Genomic DNA, 27,066 nt, shown 5'->3' on the forward strand with positions numbered 1-27,066 from the left:
GGGCCTATTTTAACTACAGAAGCATCTGCTCCAGCCTTCCCGCCAGGGGGTATTCCCCATGCCTTGACTTCTGCACTGGCTGAGGCTGTGTCCTGTGACCTAAAGAAAGCCATGATCCTTTTGATCATGGATCCCTTGAAGAGAACTTGTGTTCCTTCAGGCTTAAGGAACTGTAGAGATATATTTTTGTGGTGGAGGGGGATGAAGTCTCACTCTGTCACCCAGGCTAGAGTGCATTGGTGTGACGTAGCTCATTGTAGCCTAGAATCCCTGGGCTAGAACAGTCCTCCCACCTCAGCCTCCCAAGTAGCTGGGATCACAGGTTTCTATCACCATACCTAGCTATTTTTTTTTTTTTTTAGAGATGAGATCTTGCTATATTGCCCAGGCTGGTCTTCAACTCCTAGCTTTAAGCAATCCTCCCACCTTGGCCTCCAAAGTGCTGGGATTACAGGTGTGAGCCCCTGCACCTGTCTATGCTGTATATTTGTAATGACATTTGTTTTTCTTCCTTGTTAATACTTAACCTGAATTTAATATACCAATAATTAACCAAGAAAACAAGTTTTATTACTCACGTGGAAGATGTGGGAGGTGGTCAGTTTGTGCTGGTGTGGTGTCCCATGGCTGTCCTAGGCACTGGCCTCCATCCCAAGGCCCTCATGGTCAAGCACAACTACTGGAGCCATGGCATCCATCTTCCAGGCAGCAGATGGGAGGAGGGCAGGAAGTTTGAAGCGCCTGGCTACGGGCTAAGTCGGCTTGCCTTGAGTGCCTTCTTATGGTCTGGACACTTCTGCTTACAGCTCATCAGCCAGAGCATTGTCACTCTAAGAAAGCTTGGGGACCATCTTGGTTGATGGACTGCTGCCCTGAGTGGAAGTGGAGTTCTGTATTCAAGAATCGGGGAGAGAGTGGATTTGGGTGCAGCTGACAGTCTCCAGTCTGTACTTCATTAGGAAGAACGATGCTGCTCCAGATCTTGTTATTCTGCCTTCTTCCTTTGCAGTGTGATGTGGAGGAACACAGCATAGCCCTGTATGGGTGGTGGTATCTGCGTAGTCATTCATGGAAGATGTCTCCAGCAATACAGCCTGGACATTTACATGTGGGGTTTCGTTCAGCCTCCCAAGAACCTCATTTTCCACATGGGAAAACAGAGGCTCAGAGAGGTTGCGGAATTTGTCCAGGGCTGGAGGCCATCAGGGGCGAGGAAGGGTCCCAGGGAGACTTGTGCTCTCCCAATATTGTATTGACAGTCAAGCAAACAAGGCCACTGTCTTTGTTCCCAAGTGCCACAGTGCAACAAGGCTGAATGGTGCTGGAGGTCTCCTGGGGAAGCCTAAAGCCTGAGGAGAAGGGCCTGGGACACTGCCCAGCTGACTTTGTCATCCTTGTCCTGGAGATCTGGGGTATTTGAGCTCTGAAACAACCCCTGTGGCCGGGTTGCTGTGAGGGCCCCAGGCTGCCATCTGGCCACCCTCCGGGGCATAGCCCTCCTTCCTTAGGCCTTGTGTACTTACTGTTCCTTCTGCTGTCCCCATCCCTCCCTTTGCCTGCTGGTCTCATTAACTCTTCCACCACCTCCTCCCAGGCTTGTTTGAAGAGACGCTGTTAGAGCTCCAGAATGGTGATATTGCCGTCCTTCTGCTGTATCCTGGACTTTCTCAACACCACTGGTCACAGGTGTAATTGTGTTTGTGGTTTTTTGGTGAGGGGGTGATTATTTAATGCTCGTCCTCCTTACTTGACTGTAAGCTTCTGGAAGGCAGGGACGTGTCTTTTGTTTTTTGAGATGGAGTCTCGCTCTGTCACCCAGGCTGGAATGCAGTGGCGCAATCTCGGCTCACTACAACCTCCGCCTCCTGGGTTCAAGTGATTTTCCTGCCTCAGCCTCCCAAGTAGCTGGGACTACGGGCACCCACCACCACGCCCAGCAAATTTTTGTGTTTTTAGTAGAAACGGGGTTTCACCATGTTGGGCAGGATGGTCCTGATCTCTTGACCTCATGATCCATCCACCTCGGCCTCCCAAAGCACTGGGCTTACAGGTGTGAGCCACTGCGCCCAGCCAGGGACATGTCTTTAATCCCCAGCCTGTATCTGGCATGGAGGATGTGCTGAGTAACTATCAGAAGGAATTCCAGAAAGAAGCACCATCCCCTGCCCTCCCCTCAGAGGGCCTCTGTTACACGGTCACCTCACAGACCGTGCTTCAGCCCAGCCCTGGGGTGCTTGGGAGAACAGGCGGAACAGCTATGTGGTACCGCGCAGGGAGTCAGCAGCCATCCCTTGCAAGTAACAGTCCCCCTTCTAAGGACCCTCATGCTGTATGGCCCCTTACAGCAGTTCAGGAAGTTTTTATATCCATGCCTCACTTAATTCTCACACCGCCCTCCCAGGTGGGTTTGAACTAATCTGTCTGTGTGTTAGATGGAGATGTCACAGGATGGAAAGGCCTGGTGTGGGCCAAGCCTTCCTGGAAGGGTCCCCTTTGGGCCTGCACCCTTGGTGGGAATTCTCTGCTCTCTTCCCGCTGTCTCGTCCCTGCTGGGTGCTGCCCCCTGGACTGAGAGCATCTTCCCTGAGGCCCACGTCAGCTCCTGCTTGCTTCTGGCTCGCTTCTTACTTTGGCCTTTTCCTCCAGACCTGGTTTGGGCCTTGCCATTCTCTTTTCAGACTGAAGGAGCACACAGAGTGTTTGTCTTTTACCTCTGCTCTGCCCCTCGTGGAGCAGTGGGCACCTCCTTTGTTCAGCACATGGAAGCTGCAGGCGAGGCAGAAAACGGCCTTTCAGTTTTCCCAGCAAAGCAGAAAGCCCTGTTCCTGGCTGGGTGCCTGGGACCTGTCTCCTGGGGACAGAGGAGCCCCTCTGAGGCCAGCTGGCGTCCTGATGCCATGGCTGCCACGTGGGTAAGCACCTCCTGGGGATGCAGCGCCAAGCCAGCCCAGCCCTGAGAAATGTGGCTGGGCAGCAGTTGCTGCAGAGCCTCTGCCACCAGGTTCTAGGGGTGGAGCATCCTTCCAGGGGCATTACCAACCTTGGGCACTCCCAGGCAGGCCCCTGGCATTTCCACAGCCCGCCAGGAGAGACGGCCCTTGGAGGACTGCTAGTGTCTCTGCCTTCCCAAAGGATTGTCTTGGGTCCCCATGGAGCAGGTGGCCCAGCTGAGCTGTGCTGTGAGGGAATGCTGCTGAGCTGAGCTCTTAGGGCAGGGTTTTGATTGCAAGTCCCTCCAGAATCCTGTAGCAGCATTCCCGTATAGTCATATTAGTGAACGTGCACCAGGATCCCTCGTTGGGGATCAGAAGCCACCCCATGGCAGAGGCGTAAGTACCTGTTGTTTTCTTCCCTGTTGGAAGTTGCCTAATAAAGCATAATAATAGCAGGTTCCGTTTATTTAGCGTCCTTGTGTGCTGGGCCCAGCGTTCCTGCTGCAGGCATTTCGCACACACTGTCTGTCTTCAGCCTCACTCCCACCCTGAGAGGTAGGTATGCTCATCTGTTTACAGAGAAAGAAACCGAGGCTCAGCTCACTCAGCTGGAAACTGGTGGGTCTGGGGGGTCTGGGTTTGAACTAACCTGATGCAGCGCCCCCTGCCCTTTTTTTTTTTTTTTTTTTAATATTGATGACGTCTTGCCATGTTGCCCAGGCTGGTTTTGAATTCCTGGGCTCAAGTAATCCTCCCGTCTCGGCCTCCCAGAGTGCTGGAATTACAGGCCTAAGCCACCATGCCTGGCCCAGAGCCCATGTTCTTGACTGCTTGCTTCATTTAAAGCCTTCCATGGGGTGGCAAACACATCCCTGGGGTGGGGCCTTGCCAGAACAACAAACTCAGGGCCTCCCCAGGAGCGACTCCAAGATTTGCAGGCCACTCTTGATCCCTCTGGTTGTGAAGCCCTGTCCCAGCCCTGCACTTGGCTGATACCGCACCCCCTTAACTTCTAGTGGGGGTTCCTTTAGCACAGCAGTTCTTGAAATGTGATCTGCAGTCTCCTGGGGGTTTCTGAGAGCACTCGACCACTCAGGGGGCTGAGGATCAGAACTGTTTTAATAATAACATGGCCATGATTTGTTACCGTGCCTCTTTGGTTGTGATGGCTTTCAGATTGATGGTGTAGGAGCGGTGGGGAAAGAAGCAGTGGGCCTGCACAGACTCAAGACCGGCACCACACTGTGCTGGTCTTGTTGTAACTGAGTCTTCACCACCACACACAGTACACACACACACACACACACACACACACACACACACGCCAGTGTTGCATCAGACAAAGCAGTAAAAATCAGCTTTTTAAGTCCTGACCTATGAGTCCGCATCTTTTTTTTTTTTTTTTTTTTTTGAGAAGAAGTGTCGCTTGTTGCCCAGGCTGGAGTGCAGTGGTGTGATCTTGGCTCACTGTAAGCTCCGACTCCCGGGTTCACGCCATTCTCCTGCCTCAGCCTCCCGAGTAGCTGGGACTACAGGCGCCCGCCACCATGCCCAGCTAATTTTTTGTATTTTTAGTAGAGACGGGGTTTCACGGTGTTAGCCAGAACGGTCTTGATCTCCTGACCTCGTGATCCGCCCACCTTGGCCTCCCAAAGTGCTGGGATTACAGGCGTGAGCCATCGCACCCCGCCTAGTCCACATCTTTTTAAGATCCTGTGTGATGAAATGAGGCACACATGAAGTATGTCACATGGAGTTTGATGCTGTCATGAGGAAAAGCACATGTGCATTCATTTCAGGTGTGGGCTGAACTAGCTGCCTTTTTCATGGACTCCACCTTCACTTAACTGGCACACACTGTTGTTATTCAGATTTGGATATTTAGCATACACTTCCTTGAAAATGAGCAAGTGAAACAACTGACCTTTTATTTTTGTATATGTTGCTGTTTCTAAATTTGTTAGTGCTTTGTTGCCAGTGATGAAATTCAAACTTTCAAATGATGATTAGCATAACAATATTTAGTGACTTTAATGATGACATTGGTAGCAACACCAGCAATGTGATTTTTAAAAATATATATTGTTCAATGAGATGTGTCAACATTGGTAGATCTGCATTACAGGAACCAGTATTTTCAGGTGACCCACACATGATGTTAAGAAATCATGTCTGTGTAAAAGACTCATTCCAAATGCAAGGTACACCAATGACTTCTAATGTAACACATTAGAAAAAAATCATTGTTAAGGATTCTAATTCCTGTGGCAAGTAACCCTTAAGAAACTACCATTTGTCGGCCGGGCGCGGTGGCTCACACCTGTAATCTCAGTACTTGGGAGGCCGAGGCAGGTGGACATGAGGTCAAGAGATCGAGACCATCCTGGCCAACGTGGTGAAACCCTGTCTCTACTAAAAGTACAAAAATTAGCCGGGTGGCACACCTGTAGTCCCAGCTACTCAGAAGGCTGAGGCAGGAGAATCGCTTGAACCTGTGAGGCAGAGGTTGCAGTGAGCCAAGATTTCGCCACTGCGCTCCAGCCTGGCGACAGAGCGAGACTCCGTGTATAAAAAACAACAACAAAAAACCCTACCACTTATCAAGTCTTGATGTAGTATAAGTCCATTGTGCTTCTCTAACAGAATACCTGAGACTGGGTAATTTATAAAGAACAGGAATTTATCTCCTTACAGTTCTGGAGGCTGGTGTCTTAGTCTATTTGTGTTGCTATAAATTACCTGAGGCTGAGTAATTTATAAAGAAAAGAGTATTTGGCTCCTGGTTCTGCAGGCTTTATAGGATGGCACAGTGCCAACATCTCCTTCTGTTGAGGGCCTCAGGCCGCTTCCATTCATGGCGGAAGGCACATGGGAGTCTCTGTGTGCCGAGATCGCATAGCGAGAGAGCAGGTAAGAAAAGGAGGGGAAGCACTAGGCCCTTTGTGACAACCAGCTGGGATGGAGGGACTAACAGAGTGAGAAGTCACTCACTCCTTCCCCACCCCAGGGAGAGCATTTATCTATTTATGAGGAATCCACCTCCCATGTCCCAAACACCTCCCATTAAGCCCCACCGTCAGTCACCCACAGTCACCAAAACTGTGGTGGCTGGGAAGTCCAGGATCAAGGCACTGCCAGCATCTGGCAAGGGCCTTCTTACTGCGTCATCCCATGGTGGAAGGGCCACAGGGAGATGTACCCACAGAAGACTAACTAATCCTCTTATAAGGAATCCGCTCCCAAGATAATGATTTATAGCCAGTCTCAGAAGCGTAGGTAGGTTGCAAGCTGGGAATTGCGATTGACATCAGAAGTGGGGGGCAGTCTTGGGACTGAGCCCTCAACTTGTGGGATCTGACGCAGTAGCATCAGACCTGAGTGCGACTAGAAGACGTCCAGCTGGTGTCCGCTACAGAACTGACTGCTGGCTTGTTATTGAGGAGAAATCCCCACGTTTTGCCACGAAGTCTTTTCTGTTGATTGTTACGGGGTGAAAGCAGAGGAGAAACAGGTTTTTTCTCCACACCTTCACATGCCACAGAACCCAGAGGGTGTGGAGTTTATTTTTTACTTTGCAGAGGCCTCTGGTCTCCCAGAGGAGTGACTTACTGTTAAGTTTCTGACTGAGTTGTAAAGATTTTCAAACAGGCATCTATTTTGTTTGCAGTTTATAAATCCGATATTTAAAGCGAGAAGGCCAAGAAGCCTCTCTTGGATTTGTCAGGGCTGCAAGTTGATTTCAGTGGGCTCCCCAGACACCCCAAGTCTCCTCTTCCTCTTCTGTTGGGAACAGGGCAGATCCCCAGGTCTCCCAGCCCCTTCCCTCACCAGCACCTTCCCACAGCAGAGGTGCTGGGGCTGCATTTTCAGATCAGACATTTTCCATTTTGTAGCTTTGAACAGTACTTATTTTATTGGAAAACTATTTTGCTTCTGATTGTGTGATTAAAAGATTATTCTTGTAGTTTTTATTGCACCCTACACAACATGGTTTTGTGGGAATGCATGGTTGATTTTATATTGGAAGGCACTGGGAGAATGGGTGTTTAAATTCAGGAAATCTTCATGAGCTGTTTTCCAGATACCTCTCCTTGGTAGAGAAGGATCTGCCCCGCAGTCTCTGCTGGGGTTCAGGAAGGACGCATGTGGATATGGAGGGGTGAGAGGGAGCAGTGAGTAGCAGGCACGGCCCTGGGTGGGGAAGACACGGAGGAGCAACAGGGCCCTGCAGCCCCATGTAAGGGGCAAAGAGAAGGTGGGCTCTGTGGCCAGCGAGCTGGAGTGGAAGCCAGCCCTGTGCAGGTCCAAACCCTTCCCTGTGGCCTGCATTGTCATTATCCAGGTTGGGTGGACACCAAGGGAGGACTTTGCCCTGTGGGCTTGCACCCTGTCATCATGGGCAAGGCTGTATGTGGAATTCCAGAAATAGAATTTTTGAGCTCTAGGAGACCATAGGATTATATCTGTTGACTTTGATGAAAAGATGAGCCAGAGAAAGGCAACACTTGCATTCTCAGAGATGGGGGGTGTGTGCACGCGTGCATGTGTGTGTGCTCCCTGCAAGGGACCCAGGCTGGGATCTGCAGGTGGGTTTAAGTGACTCACCAAGCATAGTGCAGCTTACTTTCCTGGTCTGCTCAGAGCATCCCAGGGCCTGGACCATTCCCTGGTGAGCAAGACTCACCAGACTCACCAACTGCATACCACAGTGTTGGGCCACTTGGTGGACAGTGGTGCCACCTAGAGGCACCAGAGAGCATTTTCTGGGAGTCTGGGAGTTTGTAGCAGGGGCTGGCACCACCTATTCCACAACTCAACATATTGCAACAGTTTTCCAGATGCAGGTAAAGTCCCATCAAAGGCTGCCCTCTTCTCCCCTGCAGGAGGGCACCTGGCGGGCTAGGAGCAGCCTGGGCAAGGGACACCAGGACCAGCTCCAAGAAGCACTGTTGCTACTCCCTGTTCTGTTTTTTCTTTTTCTTTTTTTTTTGAGACGGTCTCGCACTGTTGCCCAGGCTGGAGTGCAGTGGCCTGATCATGGCTCAGTGTATCCTCTCCCTGAGTCTTGGGCTCAGGTGATCCTCCTACCTCAGCCTCCCCAGTAGCTGGGACTACAGGCGTGCACTATCATGCCTAATTTAAAAATTTTTCTTTTGTAGAGACAAGAGTCTTGCCATGTTGACCAGGCTGGTTTCGAACTCTTGGCCTCAATCCATCTTCCAGCATCAGTCTCTCAAAGTGCTGAGATTACAGGCATAAGCTGCTGCACCTGGTTACCACTCACTGTTCTTAACCCTGTGCTATTGGAATTCACTCTGCAGACAGGAGGGTGGGAGAGTCATGCCGGGGTCCTAGACTTATGTCCCGCCCCATCCTTTTCTGGGCCTCCATGTCTTCTGTCGATAATAAGGCAACTCAGAAGAGTGAGTGTGTAATTTCTGAACACTTGGAAAGATGTTCTGTCTCCTGTCAAAGAAATGCATATAAAAATGTGTCATTTTAATATTAAAATTAATGATAACTGGCACTATAAATTGGCATCCTTTCAAAAAGGCATAACATGCTCATGTCCTTTGACCCAGTCATCTCACTCTGATAAGCTTAGCCTGAGGAAATGATCTAAGAAAAGGGAAAGAGCGGTAGACAGAGGTGTTCCCTTGTATTTCATGAAAACAGCAAGTAGGGCCTTGCCTAAATGCCTTAAAGCGTTTGGTCAAGTATGCCCATTTTGTGGAATATTAATATCGATGGTCACGGAGTCTTGTAAGATGGAATATGTGTGACACAGCATTAAAAGGATTTACCAGCCTGGCCAATATGGTGAAATCATGTCTCTACTTAAAAAATACAAAATCTCAGCTACTTGGGAGGCTGAGGCAAGAGAATCGCTGGAACCTGGGAGGCGGAGGTTGCAGTGAGCTAGGATCGCGCCACTGCACTCCAGCCTGGGCGACGGAGCAAGACTCTGTCTCAAAAAGAGAAAAAAATAAAAGGATTTAAAACTGTCAGGACAGCAACTGTATTTTTATATAGTATGGGCTGGGAGCAGTGGCTCCTACCTATAATCCCAACACTTTGGGAGGCCAAGGCAGGAGGATTGTTTGAGGCCAGGAGTTCGAGACCAGCCTGGGCAACATAGTGAGACCCCATCTCTACAAAACAAAACCAACAAGTACGGGTGCCAGTGCATACAGACCAGCAGGGACATATGGAGATGGGCTGCAGCAGGGTGGTAGGACTAATTTTCTTTTCCCTCGTTTTTTAAAAAAAGTTTTATTGACATAATTTATGTATCATTCAATTCACCCATTTAAAGTATACAATTTAGTGGTTTTTAGTTTATTCACAGAATCATTCAACTATTGCTACAGTCGGTTTCAGAGCATCTTCATTACCCCAGAAGGAGATCCCATGTTCCCCACTTCCCCCTCTGTCCCAGACCTAAACAGCTACTAATGTACTTTCTGTCTCTATGGGTTTGCCTACTGGGGACATTTCATATAAGTGAAATCATACATTATGTGGCCTTTTGTGTCTGGCTTCTCTCACCAAGCATGTTTTCAGGGTTCATGCTGTAGGGTGTCAGTGCTTCCTTCCTTTTTATAGCTGAATCGTCTTCCATTGTCTGGGCAGCCTACAGTTTTGTTTATCCACTCTTTGTTGATGGACGTTTGGGTTGTTTCCACTTTTTGGCTATTATGAGTCATGCTGCTGTGAACATTTGTGTACAAACTTCTGTGTAGACAGGTTTTCATTTCTCTTGGGCAGATAACTAGGGGTGGAATTGCTGGGTCATCTGGTAACTCTAGGTTTAACCTTTTGAGGAACTGCCAGACTGTTCCTCAAAAGGGGAACGGGGTGGCAGTTCCTCAAAAGGTTGGCAGGGGCTGTCCCCCACCAGCAGTGTATGAGGGTTCCCGTTTCTCTACATAATGCCTATTACTGTCTTTTTAAATTTTAGCCATCCTAGTAGATAGGAAATGGTCTCCTTGTGGTTTTGGCTTTCATTTCCCTTATGAAAAGATGCTCAGTAGTTTTTCATGTGCTTTTGGCCATTTATTTGTCTTTTGAGAAGTCTTTGTTCAAATCCTTTGCCCATTTTAAAAACTGGGTTGTCTTTCTGTTATTTAATTGAGTTCTTTGTATGTTCTTAATGCAAGTCCTTTATCAGATCTATGAATTATAAAATGTGATGGTGTCCTTTGAAGCACAAGAGTTTTTCATTCTGATGACATCCAGTTGAAGTTTTCTTTCTTTTTGTTGCTTTGCTTTTGGTGTCATATCTAAGAAACCACTGCCTAATTGAAGGTCATAAAGATTGATGCCTGCATTTTCTTCTAAGAGCTTTTTGATCCCTGTCTTTTAGTTTTCAAACTGCCATGGTACTTTATAGTTGAACCCAAGAGCTTGGACTTGGTTCCTCTGGCCCTGCCCCTGATTTGTTAAACTTCATATTCACACTTATGTGCCCTCCATCCCCTGCAGGTGCTGGGCTCTCTGGGAAACGCTCCTTTCCCTGTATCCTTTTGTTCCATTGAAACTGATTTTTGTCTCATTTTATTACTTTTAGCTAAGGTAACTGAACCCACTTCCCAAGTCCTTTATGATGCGAAGTAAGAGCAAAAGCTTCCCGGCTTTCTGAGCTGTGCTCAGAGAGTTTGGTGATAGAAATGAGGGAAAAGATTTCACTTGACTCTTCTTCCTCCCCACCCCCGCCTCAGCAAACAAACCAGAAGGGCACAGGCCAGAGCACAGCTTGCCTGGCAGTCCTCATGCATGGGAGCTGAGGCCTGGTAGGAGGGGATACAGAGGGCCCAGCCATGGCCCTTCGGTGCCACCAGTCTTGGGAGAGGGAGGAAGCAGACCTGTGATGAGACCGGGGAATGGAGGGGTGGTCGGGTGTGTGGATGGCACAGAGTGACAGCCAGGGAGAAGCCTGACGTGGGAAGGGGAGGGACTGCGTGGTACGCGCAGGCCCCTGGGCCCAGCCCTGGCTTGGCGGCCCCTGCTGCCTGCTGAGGGCCCTGCCTTTCCTTCCCCTGAAACAGTTCCCGGAGCCCTGCCTGTTCCCTGTCCATCCAGGCCAGCAGCTGAAGGAGCCTCACCTGCCTCCCTTCTCTGAGTAGCACAGATTTGAGGTAAGAAATCCCCCAGAATCCCCATTCCCAGTCCAGCCTCTGGCAGAGATCAGTCCATTGTCTCCTCGACTGCCTTGGTGCCTGCTAAATGTTTGGGGAGGGGAGAGCTCGGTGCCAAACTGCTCTCATGTGGGGCACGTGCTAAGTTAGGCTCCCTGGGGCACTTTACCTCATTGGACCCTGCTTCCTGGGTTCTGTCCTTGCCCTCCAGCTTCCAAACAGGGAAGAGCAGGTGACTGCTGAGAGGTGAGGATGGTGGCTCTGGGCTAGGTGGCCCTGGGGAAGGTGGGGGATCCCCAGTGCCTGGAGGCAGCCCCTTCTGAGGATGGTCACACGCCTTGTGCAGTGTCTTGGCCACCCCCCAGAGCTGAAGTGGAAGGAACCTGGCTGGGAGCTTAGTTCATGCCTGGGTTTTCCCTCCATGTCCAGGAGAAGCAGCGAAGATGTCCAACGAGCCACCCCCTCCTTATCCTGGGGGCCCCACAGCCCCACTTCTGGAGGAGAAAAGTGGAGCCCCGCCCACCCCAGGTAGGGGGTCACTGTTCCTGAGGCTCCCTGTTGCAGTCCCCTGTCCCCATGGCATGGTTGGGACTCTTAAGTGGTGATGCCCACTCCAGGATCACCCCTGGGCCCCATCTGTGTCCCAAAACAGTGGCCTCTGGTCCAGCTCATTGTCAGAGACTCCAGCTGAGTCTCCTCTTTCTGCCTCTCTGTCCAGGCCGTTCCTCCCCAGCCGTGATGCAGCCCCCTCCAGGCATGCCGCTGCCCCCTGCGGACATTGGGCCCCCACCCTATGAGCCGCCAGGGTCACCCAATGCCCCAGCCTGGCTTTATCCCCCCACACATGAGTGCAGATGGCGCCTACGTGCCTCCGGGTGAGTGGGGAAGGGATCTCAGGGGAGCATGGGCTGCTCCTGGCTGCTGTCTGGCCTGCACTGGCTGTCCTCAGTACAGGTGGGCATCTGTTGTAGGGCAGGGACTCCAACACACCCAACCAGTCCTGGTCTGGAGCTCAGGCTGTGTGTGGACAGGGACTGTGGACGTGGGAAGGTGGGACTGCTATTACTCAGGCTGCTTGGGCAGGGCTGGTCCTTGGCACAACAGGACCTGACATGGGTGGGGAGGGGCACCCTGTGTGCAGGAGAGGGGTGGGTGACCTGCATAGCTTTCCCTCCCTTGGTCATGGGCTTGAGGCTGAGTGCCCTGTCCTTGCATGCCAGAGACAGGAGCAGAGAACCGGGTCATGTGCCTGGCTCTCTGCCACAGCTGTCATGGTCCCCAAGGGGTGGGGACCAGGAAGGGCTGGGAGAATGTGGCCCCAGTTGACTTAGGGCCCCAGCTGTAAGGCCTCCCACTGGCCCGTTAGGAGGGTGGTAGGAAGTCTGAGGCCTAGCCTTGCACCCTGGGCGCTGTGGACCCTGGGGCTTTGCGCCGATCTCTTTGTCTGGGGCAGGTGGCAGGCCAGTGACCGCTCGCCTCCATCTTCTGTGCCATTCCAGGTTTCTACCCTCCTCCAGGCCCCCACCCACCCATGGGCTACTACCCCCCAGGGCCCTACACACCAGGGCCCTACCCTGGCCCTGGGGGCCACACAGCCACAGTCCTGGTCCCTTCAGGAGCTGCCACCACGGTGACAGTGCTGCAGGGAGAGATCTTTGAGGGAGCGCCTGTGCAGACGGTGTGTCCCCACTGCCAACAGGCCATCACCACCAAGATCTCCTACGAGATTGGCTTGATGAATTTCGTGCTGGGTTTCTTCTGTTGCTTCATGGGGTAGGTGGTGTGGGCACTGGTAGGGTTGGGGCTGCACCAGGATCATCTGGCTGCCTCTGCCTCCTCCGCAGCAGGCCTCAGCCTGTTCTTCCCTGTCTCTGATTCAGATGTGATCTGGGCTGCTGCCTGATCCCCTGCCTCATCAATGACTTCAAGGATGTGACGCACACATGCCCCAGCTGCAAAGCCTACATCTACACGTACAAGCGCCTGTGCTAACGGAGCTGGGACTCGGGACTCCCCTGCCTGTCAGTCTGGCCCCCTGTGCTTTGCTCCCTGCGCTCAGTGGTCACTTTCCCGCTCCCACTTGGGGATGGGAGCTGTACCACCATCCCCTCGAAGTCCTGTCCTCCTCACCCTGCCCTACCCTGAGCAGCTGACTCTTCTGGCAAAAATTCTGTTGGGATTTAAGGCCAGGGGTCAGTGGGTGGCAGGGGGCTGCCACTGAACTTGTGTGTTGTTGGTCTGCTTGTTGTGTGCGATAAAGAAGATAAGCTGGGAGGGGTCTCCTGCTGGGGTCCTGATTCCTCTAGTTTCAAACAAGGTACAGGTTCAGTCCAGACTCTTTCCCCCAGGACCAAAAGCAGCCAGAGCAGTAGCCAGTTAGTTCCCCAGGCCTGTAGCCACAGTCGTTTCTGACCTGCTGGGCCGAGAATGGGTAAGTTGTCTGCAGTCAGGTGGACCTAAGTAGGACAGGGTCACAAAGCCTGGGTTTGTTTCTGGGTACTTTGCGTCTCTGGGATGCTAGAGGTGGGGCATGGTGGCCGGAAGTAAAACTGCCAACTCTGGCCCTCAGAACTCTCAGGTATAGAAACCCAGGATGTCTAATACCCTGTCCCAGTGCCCGAGAGCTGTCTGGTGTCAGGTAGAGAGGACACTGTACCTGGGTGAGTGATCAGACCCTGGTAGCTAAGAAGGAACTTCTCCCTTTGGGTCAGTGTGCAGACCCCCTTTCTGGCCATGCCTCTGTGAACCCTGTATTGCTGGGGCCCGAAGGAGCCCCTGAGCCTAGCCCCTTCCCGTCTGCCTCATGTCCTCATTGCGTGTGGATGTGACCTCTGCTCGGTGGCTGGTGTGTCCCAACTGGGGCAAGAGATGGCAGAGGATCCCCCTTGTGGGTGTGCTTGGATGTGCAGAGCCCTCTCCATGAGTTTTCTTCCCTGTAAGTGCCGGGCCCTCGCCCCAGCTGACAGGCTGTTGCTGTACCTGCTCCTGCAGGCACACTGGGCTGGGGACGAGGAAGGAGCAGCCACAAGTGGTAGAACTGCCTGGGTGGACACCAGCCTTGCCCTGTCTTTATTTCCTGAATGGTTTGTGAACCTGCTCACCTGGACCGCTGTATCCTGCCACTGTCCTTCCTGGTCTCGCACTGCCACTGCATGGCCTCCTGTCACTGTGAATCGTGGCCCAGTCTCAGTTTGTAGTTTCTCATTAAATTGGCCCTTTCACTTCCCCACCCTGGGCCTCTGCTCTCTTGCCTGGCTTCCTTCTTCTTTGAGGGAAAGAGGGTGGGGCTGCAGGCAGTCTACTGGCAGGGCAGGAGGCTGAGTCCTCAGAGTCTCACATCCTCAGTGCTGATGCCATGCCAACTGCCTGGGACAACACCAACATGTAAGGACCTAATTAAACCAAACCAGAGTCGGGTGTAGACCAGCCCTGGGAATTCCAGCTGTGACTGGGCCAGGGCACACGTTGGTCTCGGCAGTGGCTGTAAGGTCACCTTCCTTCCTCTGATGCTGGTTTCAACCATCTACATAACACAGCATCCACGCATGGGATCTGCAAGCTGGAGCCCTCCTACCCGCAGGCTTGAGCACAGCATCATCCAGCTCTGGGGAGGCGCCACCTTAAGCAAGACAGACTCGACTGAGGCTGATAGGCTGAAGACTAACAGAGCGCAGTCTGCACACACAGGTTCTGGGCCAGCTTTGGCCCTGGCCATCTCTGCACTAACTCATCTGAATTATGAAGGTGCCAGGCTTGGTCAATAGTTTAAAGAGTTTCCCTACCTTTTAACCCTTTTTGAAATAAAACTTTTACAGATAGTAGATTCCTATTAATAAAACTATTTAAGTTCATGTTTCTATTTTAGACAATGACTTGTTTAAATACAAATATATGCTTTTTTAAAACCTTTTAAGTAGGAAACCTCTAAGGTATTTCTAAGCTAAAAAATAACAGTGCTGGATACACTTTAAAGATATTTGCAGCCGGGCACGGTGGCTCAAGCCTGTAATCCCAGCACTTTGGGAGGCCGAGACGGGCGGATCACGAGGTCAGGAGATCGAGACCATCCTGGCTAACACGGTGAAACCCCGTCTCTACTAAAAAATACAAAAAACTAGCCGGGCGAGGTGGCGGGCGCCTGTAGTCCCAGCTACTCGGGAGGCTGAGGCAGGAGAATGGCGTAAACCCGGGAGGCGGAGCTTGCAGTGAGCTGAGATCCGGCCACTGCACTCCAGCCTGGGCGACAGAGCGAGACTCCGTCTCAAAAAAAAAAAAAAGATATTTGCAAGATGGTTAGAGTGACTTTGCTTTGGAGACTAGGGGTGCTGGAGAGTAGACCAAGGGCAGGAGGTAGCTGCTGGGGGCTGTGATGGACGATGTCCACTCTCCACACAGACATAACATGCCCTTACTTCTGAGGGACTCTCTCTCCTATGGGAGAGGTGGCTTGACCCACCCGGTGCCAGGAGGCAGGGAAGGAGGCAGCTTGCAAAGCCCACTTTATTGAGTGTTGGAGCATTTACACAGGGCGGAGGAGGAGACAAGCTGGGGCTGAGCAGACCTCACCCAAGGGGTTACAGGGATTCTGGGTGAGAGGAATAAGCTCCCAAGGCCTCTGAGGCTTCCACCCACACCCACCCTCACCCCCAGGGTCCAAGAGAGGCCCAGAAGTAGTAGTACAGCAGCATCCAGCAAGGCCCCCTCCCACAGCCTGGGCTTACAGGCCACTCACCTCCAGCAGGGGAGAGAGCCACCCATGTACTACAAAAACTGGGACTACTGGAAGCAGCCTAGGGCCCAGAGGTGTGGGAGCCTGGAGTAGAGCTGGGTTGGTCAGGGGCCAGGCCTGCTGCACTGTGCCGACTGCTCCCAGGGTGACAGCCTGTGCCCAGTGCAGAATCTAGCCCATGGAGAGGATGCCGTCAGGCAGAGGCTCTAGCATCTGGCTTTTATTGGTTGCCTTTCTTAAACCCAGCATTTTTTAAAAAGTCACCTGAGGTGGTAGTTTAGTCAGGGCTGGAGAAAGGGGTAGGCCAGTGGTCAGTCGGGAGGAGGGTACCGGCGTGGCATGATGGGTCCTTCACATGTAGTACCAGGCCAAGAGTCCAGCAGCTAGGGCCATGCCAGTGGCCAGGATGAACTGGAGGCTGGGTTTCTTCAGCACAGCCATGGCTGTTCTGAAGGGACAGCTGCTGCCCTCCAGGGCACCTGTGTGGCAGCATCAATAGGAGACATGGCATCAGTGGAGTCTACTGCTACACCTGCCCCAGGAGGGGAGCTCAGGACACACAGACCTACCTTTGTCTTGTTCACCAGCGTAGAAAGGGCATTTACGCATGTCTCCTTTCCCATCGTGTACAGGGAACCCATCCTCCAAGGTCTCTCTGGCCAGCGTGGAGCCGGCCTGGTCCAGTTCATTGAATATCTGCAGGAGCAGAGGATCGACTGAGCCATCTTTGGGCTGCCCACACTTTTTTTTTTTTTTTTTAATGTCTTTTGACATGAGGTGTCTGTTGCCCAGGCTGGAGTGCAGTGTTGTGAACATGGCTAATTCACTGCAGCCTCAAACTCCTAGGCTCAAGTGGTCCTCCCACCTTAGCCTCCTACATGTGTATACTATCATACCTGGCTAATTTTTAAATTTTGGGGGGAGATGGTGTCTCACCTTGGTTGCCCAGGCTGTTCTTCAACTCCTGGGGTCAAGTAATCCCCCTGCCTCAGCCTCCCAAAGTACTGGGATTACAGGCATGGGCCACTCTGCCTGGCCACACTCTCCTTTTCGAGGATGCCCTCCGGATAGAGTGAGCTGGAGCATGTGAGCTTGCTCAGGTGTGCCAACTACATAGCAAGCAGCCCTGGTGGGCAGCAGCTGCACTGCCTGATGCTCCTCCCTCCCTAGCACGTGCTCTGGGGAGGTGTGGATGTTGGTACCCCAAGAAGGCTGCCAACTGCTGGGTCTCCCCTGGGAACTGACCAGAGAGGCACCCCATGCCTGGCCTTCTCTGAGGTGGCTCTAGCCACTGAAACTACCACAGCACAGACAGGAGGGCATGAGTATACCCCCATTTCTAGTTGCTGGTTATTTTTTTATCAAGAAGCAATAGAAAACCTGGAATATGGGAGAATGAGGCTGTGGCAGGGCTGACCCATCCTGAGTGGCCCTGGGAGGCCTCACTAGAAGCTGACAGGATCTGGGGACACAGTAAGCCTCCCCAGGTTCAGCCTCATCTACAGGCTACTTGTAAACAGAGCTTACTTACTCTCCTTGGTGGCACTGGATGTCTATTAACTTACAAAGCAGGGCTTTTCAGAGCAAAACTTAACTAAAAAGAAAATTATCCATTCTTCAAGACCAGCATCCTGTAGGGAGGAAGGAAACCAGCTCCATTCTCCCAGACCCCTCCATGTGCTGGAGGACTCACCATTCCCAAAACACTACCCACTGGCATCTATCACACCAGGCCTCCATGCTGGGAAACACCCACTGGGCCCACAAGCTCTGGTGGCCACCTTCTTCTCAGCACCCTGCAGCTCATCTGTCCTAATGCCATGTGTGCCCTCCTAGGCCACTCTGGATCTGCTACCACTGTCAAAGTTTCCCTCTTCAGCCCTGGCAGCTGGCAGCTCCCAATAGTACCTGCATGTTATACTCAAAAGCCTTGTTGGCCTCCTCCACGATCCTCTCTTTGGTCTTCATGTTCAGGTCCAGGGCATTCATCCTGGCCCGGTAGAGCTGCTTGAACTGCTGGGCATTGTCCACATTCTCAAACAGGTAGAACTGGGTCCCTTCCCCTGTGCTGGGGAGTTTCAGGGCTCGCTGGGCCACCTTCTTCAGCACCTGGCCCCCCGAGAGGTCCCCCATGTAGCGGGTGTACGCATGGGCCACCAGTAGCTCTGGCTCATTCTGCCCTATGTAGTGGATCCGCTCCACGTACTTTTTGGCAGCCTTGGGGCACTGCACCTGCTCCTCCCAGTTTTCACCAAAGAAATATTCCATGTCCTTGGTCAGCGCCTCCTTCCGGTGCAGCTCCATGGGGAAGTACAAGGGGGCAAAGGCTGGATGGTCCTTGTTGCGCTCCATTTCCTCCTCGAGGGCTGAATATGTAAAGTAAAGTGCCGTGGTGGCCAGCTGTGGAGGTGACAGGAGGAGGCCAGCCATGCCTGAGCACACCACATCTGAGCAGCTGGATGCAGGGGCTCAAGTGACAACCCCCAACCCTGAAGACCCAATCCTATGGCCCATTTTTATGTAGTGAATTATTTAACAACGCAAGGAATCTTGTGTTTCTTAAAGGAATGGCATGGCATGGTGAAGTCTTTGGAACACGCATACTTTTGCTTCCTTCACACAACTATGTTATTCTATCTAAGCCATGAGAAACTTTTTTTTTTTTTTTTTTTTTTTTTTTTTTTTTTTTTTTTTTTTTTTTTTTGCAGGGGACAGAGTCTCGCTCTGTCAACCAGGCTGGAATACAGTGGGGCGATTTCGGCTCACTGCAACCTCCACCTCCCAGGTTCAAGTGATTCTCCCACCTCAGCCTCCCAAGTAGCTGGAAGTACAGGTGTGCGTCACTACACCTGGCTAATTTTTGTATTTTTAGTAGAAACAGGGTTTTACCATGTTGGCCAGGCTGGTCTCAAACTCCTGGCCTCAAGTGATCCACTTGCCTCGGCCTCCCAAAGTGCTGAGATTACAGACATGAGCCATCGTACCCAGCCGAGAGCCAGAGCTTAATGTCAAGAAGGAATGGAGTGTGGAGAAAAGCCCAGCTTTTCCCTCAGAGTGGCTCCGGGGCACCTTTCTCATGGGACCAAGGCCTCCACCCCAACCCCATATGACAGTCTGGAACCCAAAGTGGGGCACAAACCTTAAACAGCTCCTTCTTAATGTTGCCTTTCAAGAAGTCCTTGACAAACTGGGTGTTTTCTGCCCGGTCGTGTGCTTCCTTGGTCCCTTCCTTCAGGAGCTCCGAGAGGTCAGCCATTCTGTGGAGAGATGGGAGGTGTTGTGTGTCAATTAGCCCTTCCCAGCTTCCCAGAAAGGACCATAGGAAGAAGACTGAGTCCAGACCCCAAGGTGACTACCTGTTGTACTGGAGGCCAGGGCTTCTCAGACACTTCACTCCAACACGAAGAGCAGGAATTTGTTGGGGAACACAGGGCAAGCAGACATGACAGTCTACTCCAAGGACTCAGGACACACGGGATGACTGTGGCCTGCTCCTTGAGAGTAGTACCCACGTCCATGTGTCTGTGTTGGGAACCACTCAAACGAGCCATGCGTTGCTTCTGTGGCCACCTAGTGGCCGAAGAGACACACATCTATACTCCCATCAGTATTTGCTGGCTTCTAGGAACAGCCTGCCTTGGAACATGTCTCCTGGAATCCACACACCTCAGTAAGGCTGTGACCATGGGTCTCCTCGGATGGCCCCACTGCCTTCCTTCCACCTTGGACCCACAGCCTCATCAGGACTATATATGACTAGGACCAAGCACAGAAGGATGAAGAGACAACCAAGAGGCTGGGGCTGGGACCTTGGGTTTGTGCTGCTTAAAGGAATTACACAGTGTAAAGGTGTGTGGATGGATGGACAAGGCAGAAAACGTGTGATCCTAAAGATGGTTGTACTTGGGCAAGGGCTTACATGTGTCCACACAATCCATCTACAAGAGTGAGAGAAATTTGGCCTTATCATGGTCTGGCCTCTGCTGGCTTTTTTAGGAGATTAGCTTGTTATCATCCATGTTCTGAGAATCGATTTATTATTAGCAATTATTTCAAAGGATAAAAAAAAAACTTGGCCAATGACTGGGCTATAAAGAGAGGCTAATGATGCAGAACAGGGCCTGGAAGCTCAGGTTTAGCATGAGCTGTCCCTATGCAGAGTAAGGAAAGCCTGCCCTGCAGTCAGAGTTACTCAATTTTATGGGGTAAAGACTGAACAGAGCCAGCTTTGCCTCCATTTACCGTTTCTCAGCCCAGATGAGGAAACATGCAAGTTTTTAAGAAGAAAAAAGGATGACTACCATCAAATCCTATCAGCACTCCCAGGAGCACCTGCTCTGCCTCCTGGGATGAGACAATAGACCAGTGGGGAGAATTCTAAGCAGCCGAAACTGTATGCGGTCCCTGCAGGGCCAAGCAGGCACCCAGGGGTCCAGAGCTCATGGCCCATGGCCACTCCCCAGTGCTGCCAGCAGACGAAACTGGGTGTGCTGAGCAGGACAGGTGCTGGGCCCACCTGACTCAGTGCAGCCAGCCCCCATCACTCACCTCATTTGGTTCTCCTTTTCTAAGGCCCCAGAGTTCTTTTTCTCTGATTCGTCTACCCCCTCTGAGGTTTCCACTTCCGCTGACATTGCTGCTGGGTGTGGTTCTTGCTGCTCTCACTCTGGTCCTGCAGAGACACAAGGAGGTGGTGATGTGGCACCCACGGCAGTCACTTCCCCAAATACCTGCCGGTTCTGCTTTCCTCGGAGCCAATGTAACCAAGGTGACACCCACACACCCCAGGATTGTTTTCTTTAAAATAAAGCTCTGCCATTACTGGGACCATAGTGGAATATGGAAAAAATCTGAATATGAACAACGTATTAGGTAATAGCATGGTATTGACATTAAGCTTGCTGGTTTTAAAAAATAATTGTACTGCGATTATGTAAGAATGTCTTTGTTCCTAAGAAATACACACTGGGGTATTCAGAAGTAAAGGCACACTGCCTGCAACTCCCTGTCAGATGGTTCAGAAGACAGTGTGTGTGCATGTGCATATGCTGCAGGGTGGGGACACTGGCAAGTCAGAAAAGCAAACAAGGCAAAATCCTAGCAGTGAATCTGGGGAAAAGGTTCTTTGAGAGTTCTTTGTACTATTCTTACCATTTTTCTGTATGCTTAAAACTGTATCAAGACAGGGTGCAGGCCGGGCGCGGTGGGTCAAGCCTGTAATCCCAGCACTTTGGGAGGCCGAGACGGGCGGATCACGAGGTCAGGAGATCGAGACCATCCTGGCTAACACGGTGAAACCCCGTCTCTACTAAAAAATACAAAAATCTAGCCGGGCGAGGGTGGCGGGCGCCTGTGGTCCCAGCTACTCGGGAGGCTGAGGCAGGAGAATGGCGTGAACCCGGGAGGCGGAGCTTGCAGTGAGCTGAGATCCGGCCGCTGCACTCTAGCCTGGGCGACAGAGCGAGACTCCGTCTCAAAAAAAAAAAAAAAAAAAAAAAAGACAGGGTGCAGTGGCTCATGCCTGTAATCCCAGCACTTTGGGAGGCCGAGGCAGACTGGAGTTCGAGACCATCCTGGTCAACATGGTGAAACCCCGTATCTACTAAAAATACAAAAAATAGGCCGGGCGCGGTGGCTCAAGCCTGTAATCCCAGCACTTTGGGAGGCCGAGACGGGCGGATCACGAGGTCAGGAGATCGAGACCATCCTGGCTAATACGGTGAAACCCCGTCTCTACTAAAAAATACAAAAACTAGCCGGGCGACGAGGCGGGCGCCTGTAGTCCCAGCTACTCGGGAGGCTGAGACAGGAGAATGGCGTGAACCCGGGAGGCGGAGCTTGCAGTGAGCTGAGAGCCGGCCACTGCACTCCAGCCTGGGCGGCAGAGCAAGACTCCGTCTCAAAAAAAAAAAAAAAAAAAATACAAAAAATAGCCAGGAATGGTGGTGCACACTTGTAATCCCAGCTACTTGGGAGGCTGAGGCAGGAGAATCTCTTGAGCCCAGGAGGCAGAGGTTGCAGTGAGCTGAGATCGCGCCATTGCACTCCAGCCTGGGCAACAAGAGCAAAACTCTGTCTCAAAAAAAAAAAAAAGTATCAAAATTAAAAAGTTAGGCTGGACGCAGTGACTCATGCATTTAATCCCAGCACTTTGGGAGGCCGAGGCGGGTGGATCACCTGAGACTGGGAGTTCAAGACCAGCCTGACCAACATGGAGAAACCCCGTCTCTACTAAAAATACAAAATTAGCCAGATGTGGTGTACATGCACCTGTAATCCCAGCTACTCGGGAGGCTGAGGCAGGAGAATCACTTGAACCTGGGAGGCAGAGGTTGCAGTGAGCCAAGATTGCGCCACTGCATACTTCAGCCTAGGCAATAAGAGTGAAACCCTGTCTCAAAAAAAAAAAAAAAAAAAAAAAAAAAAATTAAAAGTTACCGAAAACAAAGAAAACCTCAAAAACCTTAGGGAAATAAAAAGCTTGGCAAGCAACGCACAGTTCCACCCCTCTGCAAGTGTGCTGACGCCAGTTCATCCTACCTGTGAGAGGCTGGGTGCCTCGTGCAGAGGGCAGCCTACAGGAGTTACCAAAAAAGCAGACGGTCCGTAGCCTACTTAGGACTTTGCTAGGCTGAAGGAAATATTAAGTTGGCCAATCAATTCCCATTGCCTGCTGCAAAGGCTGAGCCTTCGTCAGCCAGGGAAATACAGTCCCATAACAAGGCAAGCTCATGCTCCATCCCTGGGGGCTTCTGCTCAGGCAATGTAAGGCGCAGCCCATTTGGGAAACCTTCTACATGAACAGCAGCACAGTAGCACCAACAACTAACAAAGTAACTCACAAAGACAGAACTAGGGCCAAATCAGGCCAAACTGGGCCAAGGAAAAATAACTTATCTACTGAGCATTTTCTGTGTGCTCTACCCAGAAACAGGTGTCAAGAAGAACAAAGAAGTGTAAGAAATGGTCCTTAAAAGGCTCAAGGCACATATCCTTCCTGAGTTTCCTCTAGATAGCTAGTTACATTTTTGTTATCTTTTAGGATATTACAATACATGGTTTGCTCACTGAGGCCTTTTTGAACCGTCTCTCTCACCTTTACATTTAGCATCTATATTGGGATTATTTTAGGAAGTCAAGTGATAACTCATATAGCACAATGCCTACCATGTGGTAAGCACTCAATGAATGTTACATCATGATCATACTTTATTTTGACTGAGGTTTAGTGATGTCTGAAAACACTCAGAAAATAAACATCGAGATGTACAGAAAAATGGAACCTTCTCTTGACTCCAAATCAGAAACACTCTACTCTGCAATAATGCTGATGAACTGTATGATGCACAGCACAGTCTAGAAGAAAGTGAAAGCAGGCGGGTATCACATGGAACAGTATGCAGAGGGCTTCCTGGGGCAGGACCCTCAACACAGACAGGATTTGGGGCAGGAGTTGGGGAGGGCCTCTAGATCAAAGGAATATTATGAACAAAGCCAGAAACGGGTGGTTCACAGAGATAGCATAAGGCTGCCCAGCTGTGTGTCCGCTTATCAAGGGGCCAGAACAGGCACTGCAAGCTGTAGAATAAGCCTCACGTGGGCCTTCACACCTTGATTTACATATATATATATATTTTTTTTTTTTTTTTGTAAAAGAACATCTTTGCTGGCTGGGCGCAGTGGCTCACACCTGTAATCCCAACACTTTGGGAAGCCAAGGTGCACAGATCACAAGGTCAGGAGTTTGAGACCAGCCACTGGCCAACATGGTAAAACCCTGTCTCTACTAAAAACACAAAAATTAGCCAGGCATGGTGGCACACACCTGTAATCCCAGCTACTCAGGAGGCTGAAGCAAGAGAATCGCTTGAACCTGGGAGGCAGAAGTTGCAGTGAGCGAGATCGAGCTGTTGCACTCCAGCCTGGGAAAAAGAGCGAGAGTCCATCTTAAAAAAAATTTAAAAAGGCCAGGCGTGGTGGCTCACACCTGTAATCCCAGCACTTTGGGAGGCCGAAGCGGGCAGATTATCTGAGGTCAGGAGTTCGAGACCAGCCTGGCCAACAAGGCGAAACCCCGTCTCTACTAAAAATACAACAATCAGCCAGGCATGGTGGCACATGCCTGTAATCCCAGCTACTTGGGAGGCTGACGTAGGAGCATTTCTTGAGCCTGGGAGACAGAGGTTGCAGTGAGTCAAGATCATGCTGACAGAGCGAGACTCTGTCTCGATAATAAATAAATAAAATATTTAAAATAATAATAAATAAATAACAAGAACAGCTTTGCTATACACCCTTGAGGACCCTGAGAGCCAAAATTTGTCTCTGGCTGCTCAGTTCTCAGGCAGCAGAGAAAAAGGTGCTGGGATGAAAACACTGAGCTATCTAGAGGAGGGAGGGGCGCAGTAAAGGGTCCTGGAGCCTCTAGATGGGTGATGGAAGCAAAGGACCAGGCTGAGCGCACACCCCAGGTACCCCGGGACCACAGGCCCCATGCTCCTTACAGGCAAAATGAGGCAAAGACAAGTGCAATCCATGGCCCAGGTCACCAACTGCAGTGACTGGAGTACGCTTCTTGCCATTTGCACCTAATTATCATGCTGCACAACAGTTGACAGGGAAGGTGATTAAATCTCATTAACTGTGTTTTACTCAGTAATAACTCCATGCTCTGGGAGAGTATAGTCTTGCTTAATTAAACAAGTCCTTTTGCTTCTCTTAAAAATACAAAAAGGCGCCAGGCGCAGTGGTTCACAGCTGTAATCCCAGCACTTAGGGAGACCGAGGTGGGCAGATCACCTGAGGTCAGCAATTCGAGACCAGCCAGGCCAACATGGTGAAAGCCCATCTCTACTAAAAATACAAAAATGAGCCAGGCATGGTGGTGAGCACCCGTAATCCCAGCTACTCAGGAGGCTAAGGCAGGAAAATCCCTTGAACCTGGGAGGCGGAGATTGCAGTGAGCCAAGATCATGTCACTGCTGCACTCTAGCCTGGGAAACAGAGCAAGACTGTCAAAAAAAAAAACGGGAAGAGAAAGCTGCTTCCTTTGGTACCCACTTGGGCATTTTCTCAGCAGCACTTTACTTGTGTTAAAGTGCTGTCTGCCAGCTCCTCTTCAACCTCACTCCTGTCTGCCAGCTCCCGGTTCTGACCTCCCAGCCCGTGGGAAGCCAAACTCTGGACCAGAGCTGTCTTTTCCACTACTATAGCTCCAGGGTCTGGAAAATACTAGATTCTCAATAAATACTTGTTGAGTAAAAACACCCAACAGAAAAAAAAAAAAAAAAACAGGGTTGAGGGGAGAGGAAGGAAGGAGAACATCTCGTTCGTGCATGATGCCAATAATATGCAATTTTTTAAAAACAAGAAAAAGTAATCTGCTGTCCACAACTTCAAATTTTCTAAACTCAAAACAGGTTCTACTGATTTTACTTGGAAGGAAAGCTAACAGGAAGAATACTGAGTCCTCAAGGCGGGCTGAAAGTACCAAGTACCATCTGTACAGACCCGGGGGCTGGGGCAGAGGAGGCTCCTGGGAAGGCTCGGTTAGCACATTCAACCCACAGACTGGGGCCAGGGGAGGCGACTTTGTGGCCTAGCCACTGTCCAAGGGACGGGCCACACAGTGTGGCATTCAGAGGCCACCTTACAACAGCAGAAACATAATATTTTTTCACTTTCTGAAAAGCTACATGTCCAGACTTAGTCTGGTTGGTTTCTATACTTGAATGCTCTTTTGTTTGCAGGAACCATTGGTATCTCTAGAAAATTGGGGGCCAAATCATAAACGTAGAACCTTTTTAGACTTCAATCTCTAATATCCACAAGAAGCTACATGTTCCCCACCCCCGCCCCCACCAAAAAAAAGAAGAAAAAAAGATCCTAAAATATTCCACTCTGGGAAATACACTTCAAGAAATAGTGATAGTAATCGTAATCTGTATCAAAATAATACACAGCCATACTATGATGTTAGGAAAAAAACAACACACAGCCTAAGAACAAAGGGCATGACTGCTCAAACAACAGTAAACAATGGAATCCTGGCACAGCAGGGACAAGTTGATAAGCTGTGTTCATGCAGGGAAAAGCCTACAAAAACTTTTTTTTTTTAAAAAGGACCCCAAACACTGACTACAACTGTGTGCAAAAGTATATAAGCATACTGATAATGACAAGCGGGAAATTTGGAGAGCTATAAATACTTGTTTTTTGTTGGACTTTTTAGCCAACTGCCTGCTTCTTTTATACGGAGTGACTCAATTCTCTTGGAAAGAAAAAGGGAAGAGGGAGGGGAAGGCAGGGAAGGGAAAAAAGAAACCAAGAGACAGGAATTGGACCAAGCAAACCAGCTAAGATCCCGCACTGTGTTAACTAACTAGTCAATGGAAACTCCTGGGTCCTCTTTTCTATTACAAATGCTAGAAAGGCCAGTCTGCCCTCTCTCTTTCCCATTTCCAAAAACCTGTGACCCTCTGTTTATAAAATCTACCTCCACTACTCCATAATTCCAGTACTCCTAGCTGTTCACCTGATCAGCTGCTGATTCTCATTCCAACACCTGAGCTAACAGAAGCAGTAACAAAGTTCCTATCACAGTTACTTCCAGGAAAAGAGGTTCCTTTAGACCAGCTCAGCAGATCCAGAATGCTGTCCCAAAGCTTTTGCTCCTGCTAGATTGCTGGCACGAGGCACTACTGGGACTTCTGAGACAACAGACAAAGATGTCAAATCCTCCTCCATGGAGACTAAGTCCAACAAATTTCACGTCAGGTAACTCAGTGCATTGCTGCCAGGTGGGAATATAATCTAAGGTCTATATTATAATTCATTTCCTATATTGTGATACAGAAAGGAACTTTATGACTTCTTTGCCCTGGAGAAACCTCAACTGAAGGAAGAGAGCAGGTTGCTCAGCTCAGCCAGCACCGAGGGTAAGGAACAGCAGACTGACTCATTCCTTGGAATGAGAACAATTCTGCAGGCTTCTGACTCAATGAAACAGTGACACCCGACAGTGACCAGCTACTGCACTGCATGAGATGCCCACAACATGAACTTGGGTTGTTATCCCACAAGCATGGGGAAGCTAAGTGGCTGCTCAGAGACTTCTGCACTGGGACTCCACCAATGCTCCCTCCCTGCTGAACGTCTTGCAGTTGCGCATCATGATTCTTACCATCACCCTAGATGGGGGTCCCCTGCCTGCTTCCTAGAAGGCTGTTTGCAGCTCAGAGCTCACTCCTATATAAAATTGCCACCA

At 50.6% G+C, this 27,066-nt stretch overlaps 2 protein-coding genes across 4 annotated transcripts in view; one reads left to right on the forward strand and one right to left on the reverse strand.

Annotated features, from left to right (window-relative positions):
* The window catches only part of CDIP1 (cell death inducing p53 target 1), a 28,906-nt gene extending 13,984 nt beyond the window's left edge, over positions 1 to 14,922 (forward strand). The window contains 6 exon segments of the mRNA XM_010353911.2: positions 10,982 to 11,071; positions 11,501 to 11,599; positions 11,790 to 11,875; positions 11,877 to 11,946; positions 12,571 to 12,844; positions 12,952 to 14,922. Of these exon segments, the coding sequence (XP_010352213.1) occupies positions 11,515 to 11,599; positions 11,790 to 11,875; positions 11,877 to 11,946; positions 12,571 to 12,844; positions 12,952 to 13,063 (627 nt within the window). The 5' untranslated portion in view covers positions 10,982 to 11,071; positions 11,501 to 11,514 and the 3' untranslated portion in view covers positions 13,064 to 14,922.
* A 632-nt stretch (positions 14,923 to 15,554) lies between these two features.
* The window catches only part of HMOX2 (heme oxygenase 2), a 35,773-nt gene continuing 24,261 nt past the window's right edge, over positions 15,555 to 27,066 (reverse strand). For all 3 annotated transcript variants that reach the window (XM_010353915.1, XM_010353914.2, XM_030924788.1), the window contains exons 2-6: positions 20,349 to 20,472; positions 18,940 to 19,057; positions 17,709 to 18,200; positions 16,370 to 16,496; positions 15,555 to 16,279 (exon numbers count right to left, since the gene is read on the reverse strand). In XM_010353915.1, coding sequence (XP_010352217.1) covers positions 16,152 to 16,279; positions 16,370 to 16,496; positions 17,709 to 18,200; positions 18,940 to 19,057; positions 20,349 to 20,434 — 951 coding nt within the window. In that variant the 5' untranslated portion in view covers positions 20,435 to 20,472 and the 3' untranslated portion in view covers positions 15,555 to 16,151. The remainder of the gene's footprint in view (positions 16,280 to 16,369; positions 16,497 to 17,708; positions 18,201 to 18,939; positions 19,058 to 20,348; positions 20,473 to 27,066) is intronic.

This window comes from Rhinopithecus roxellana, chromosome 20, assembly GCF_007565055.1.
Source record: "Rhinopithecus roxellana isolate Shanxi Qingling chromosome 20, ASM756505v1, whole genome shotgun sequence".
Classification (NCBI taxonomy): Eukaryota; Metazoa; Chordata; class Mammalia; order Primates; family Cercopithecidae; genus Rhinopithecus; species Rhinopithecus roxellana.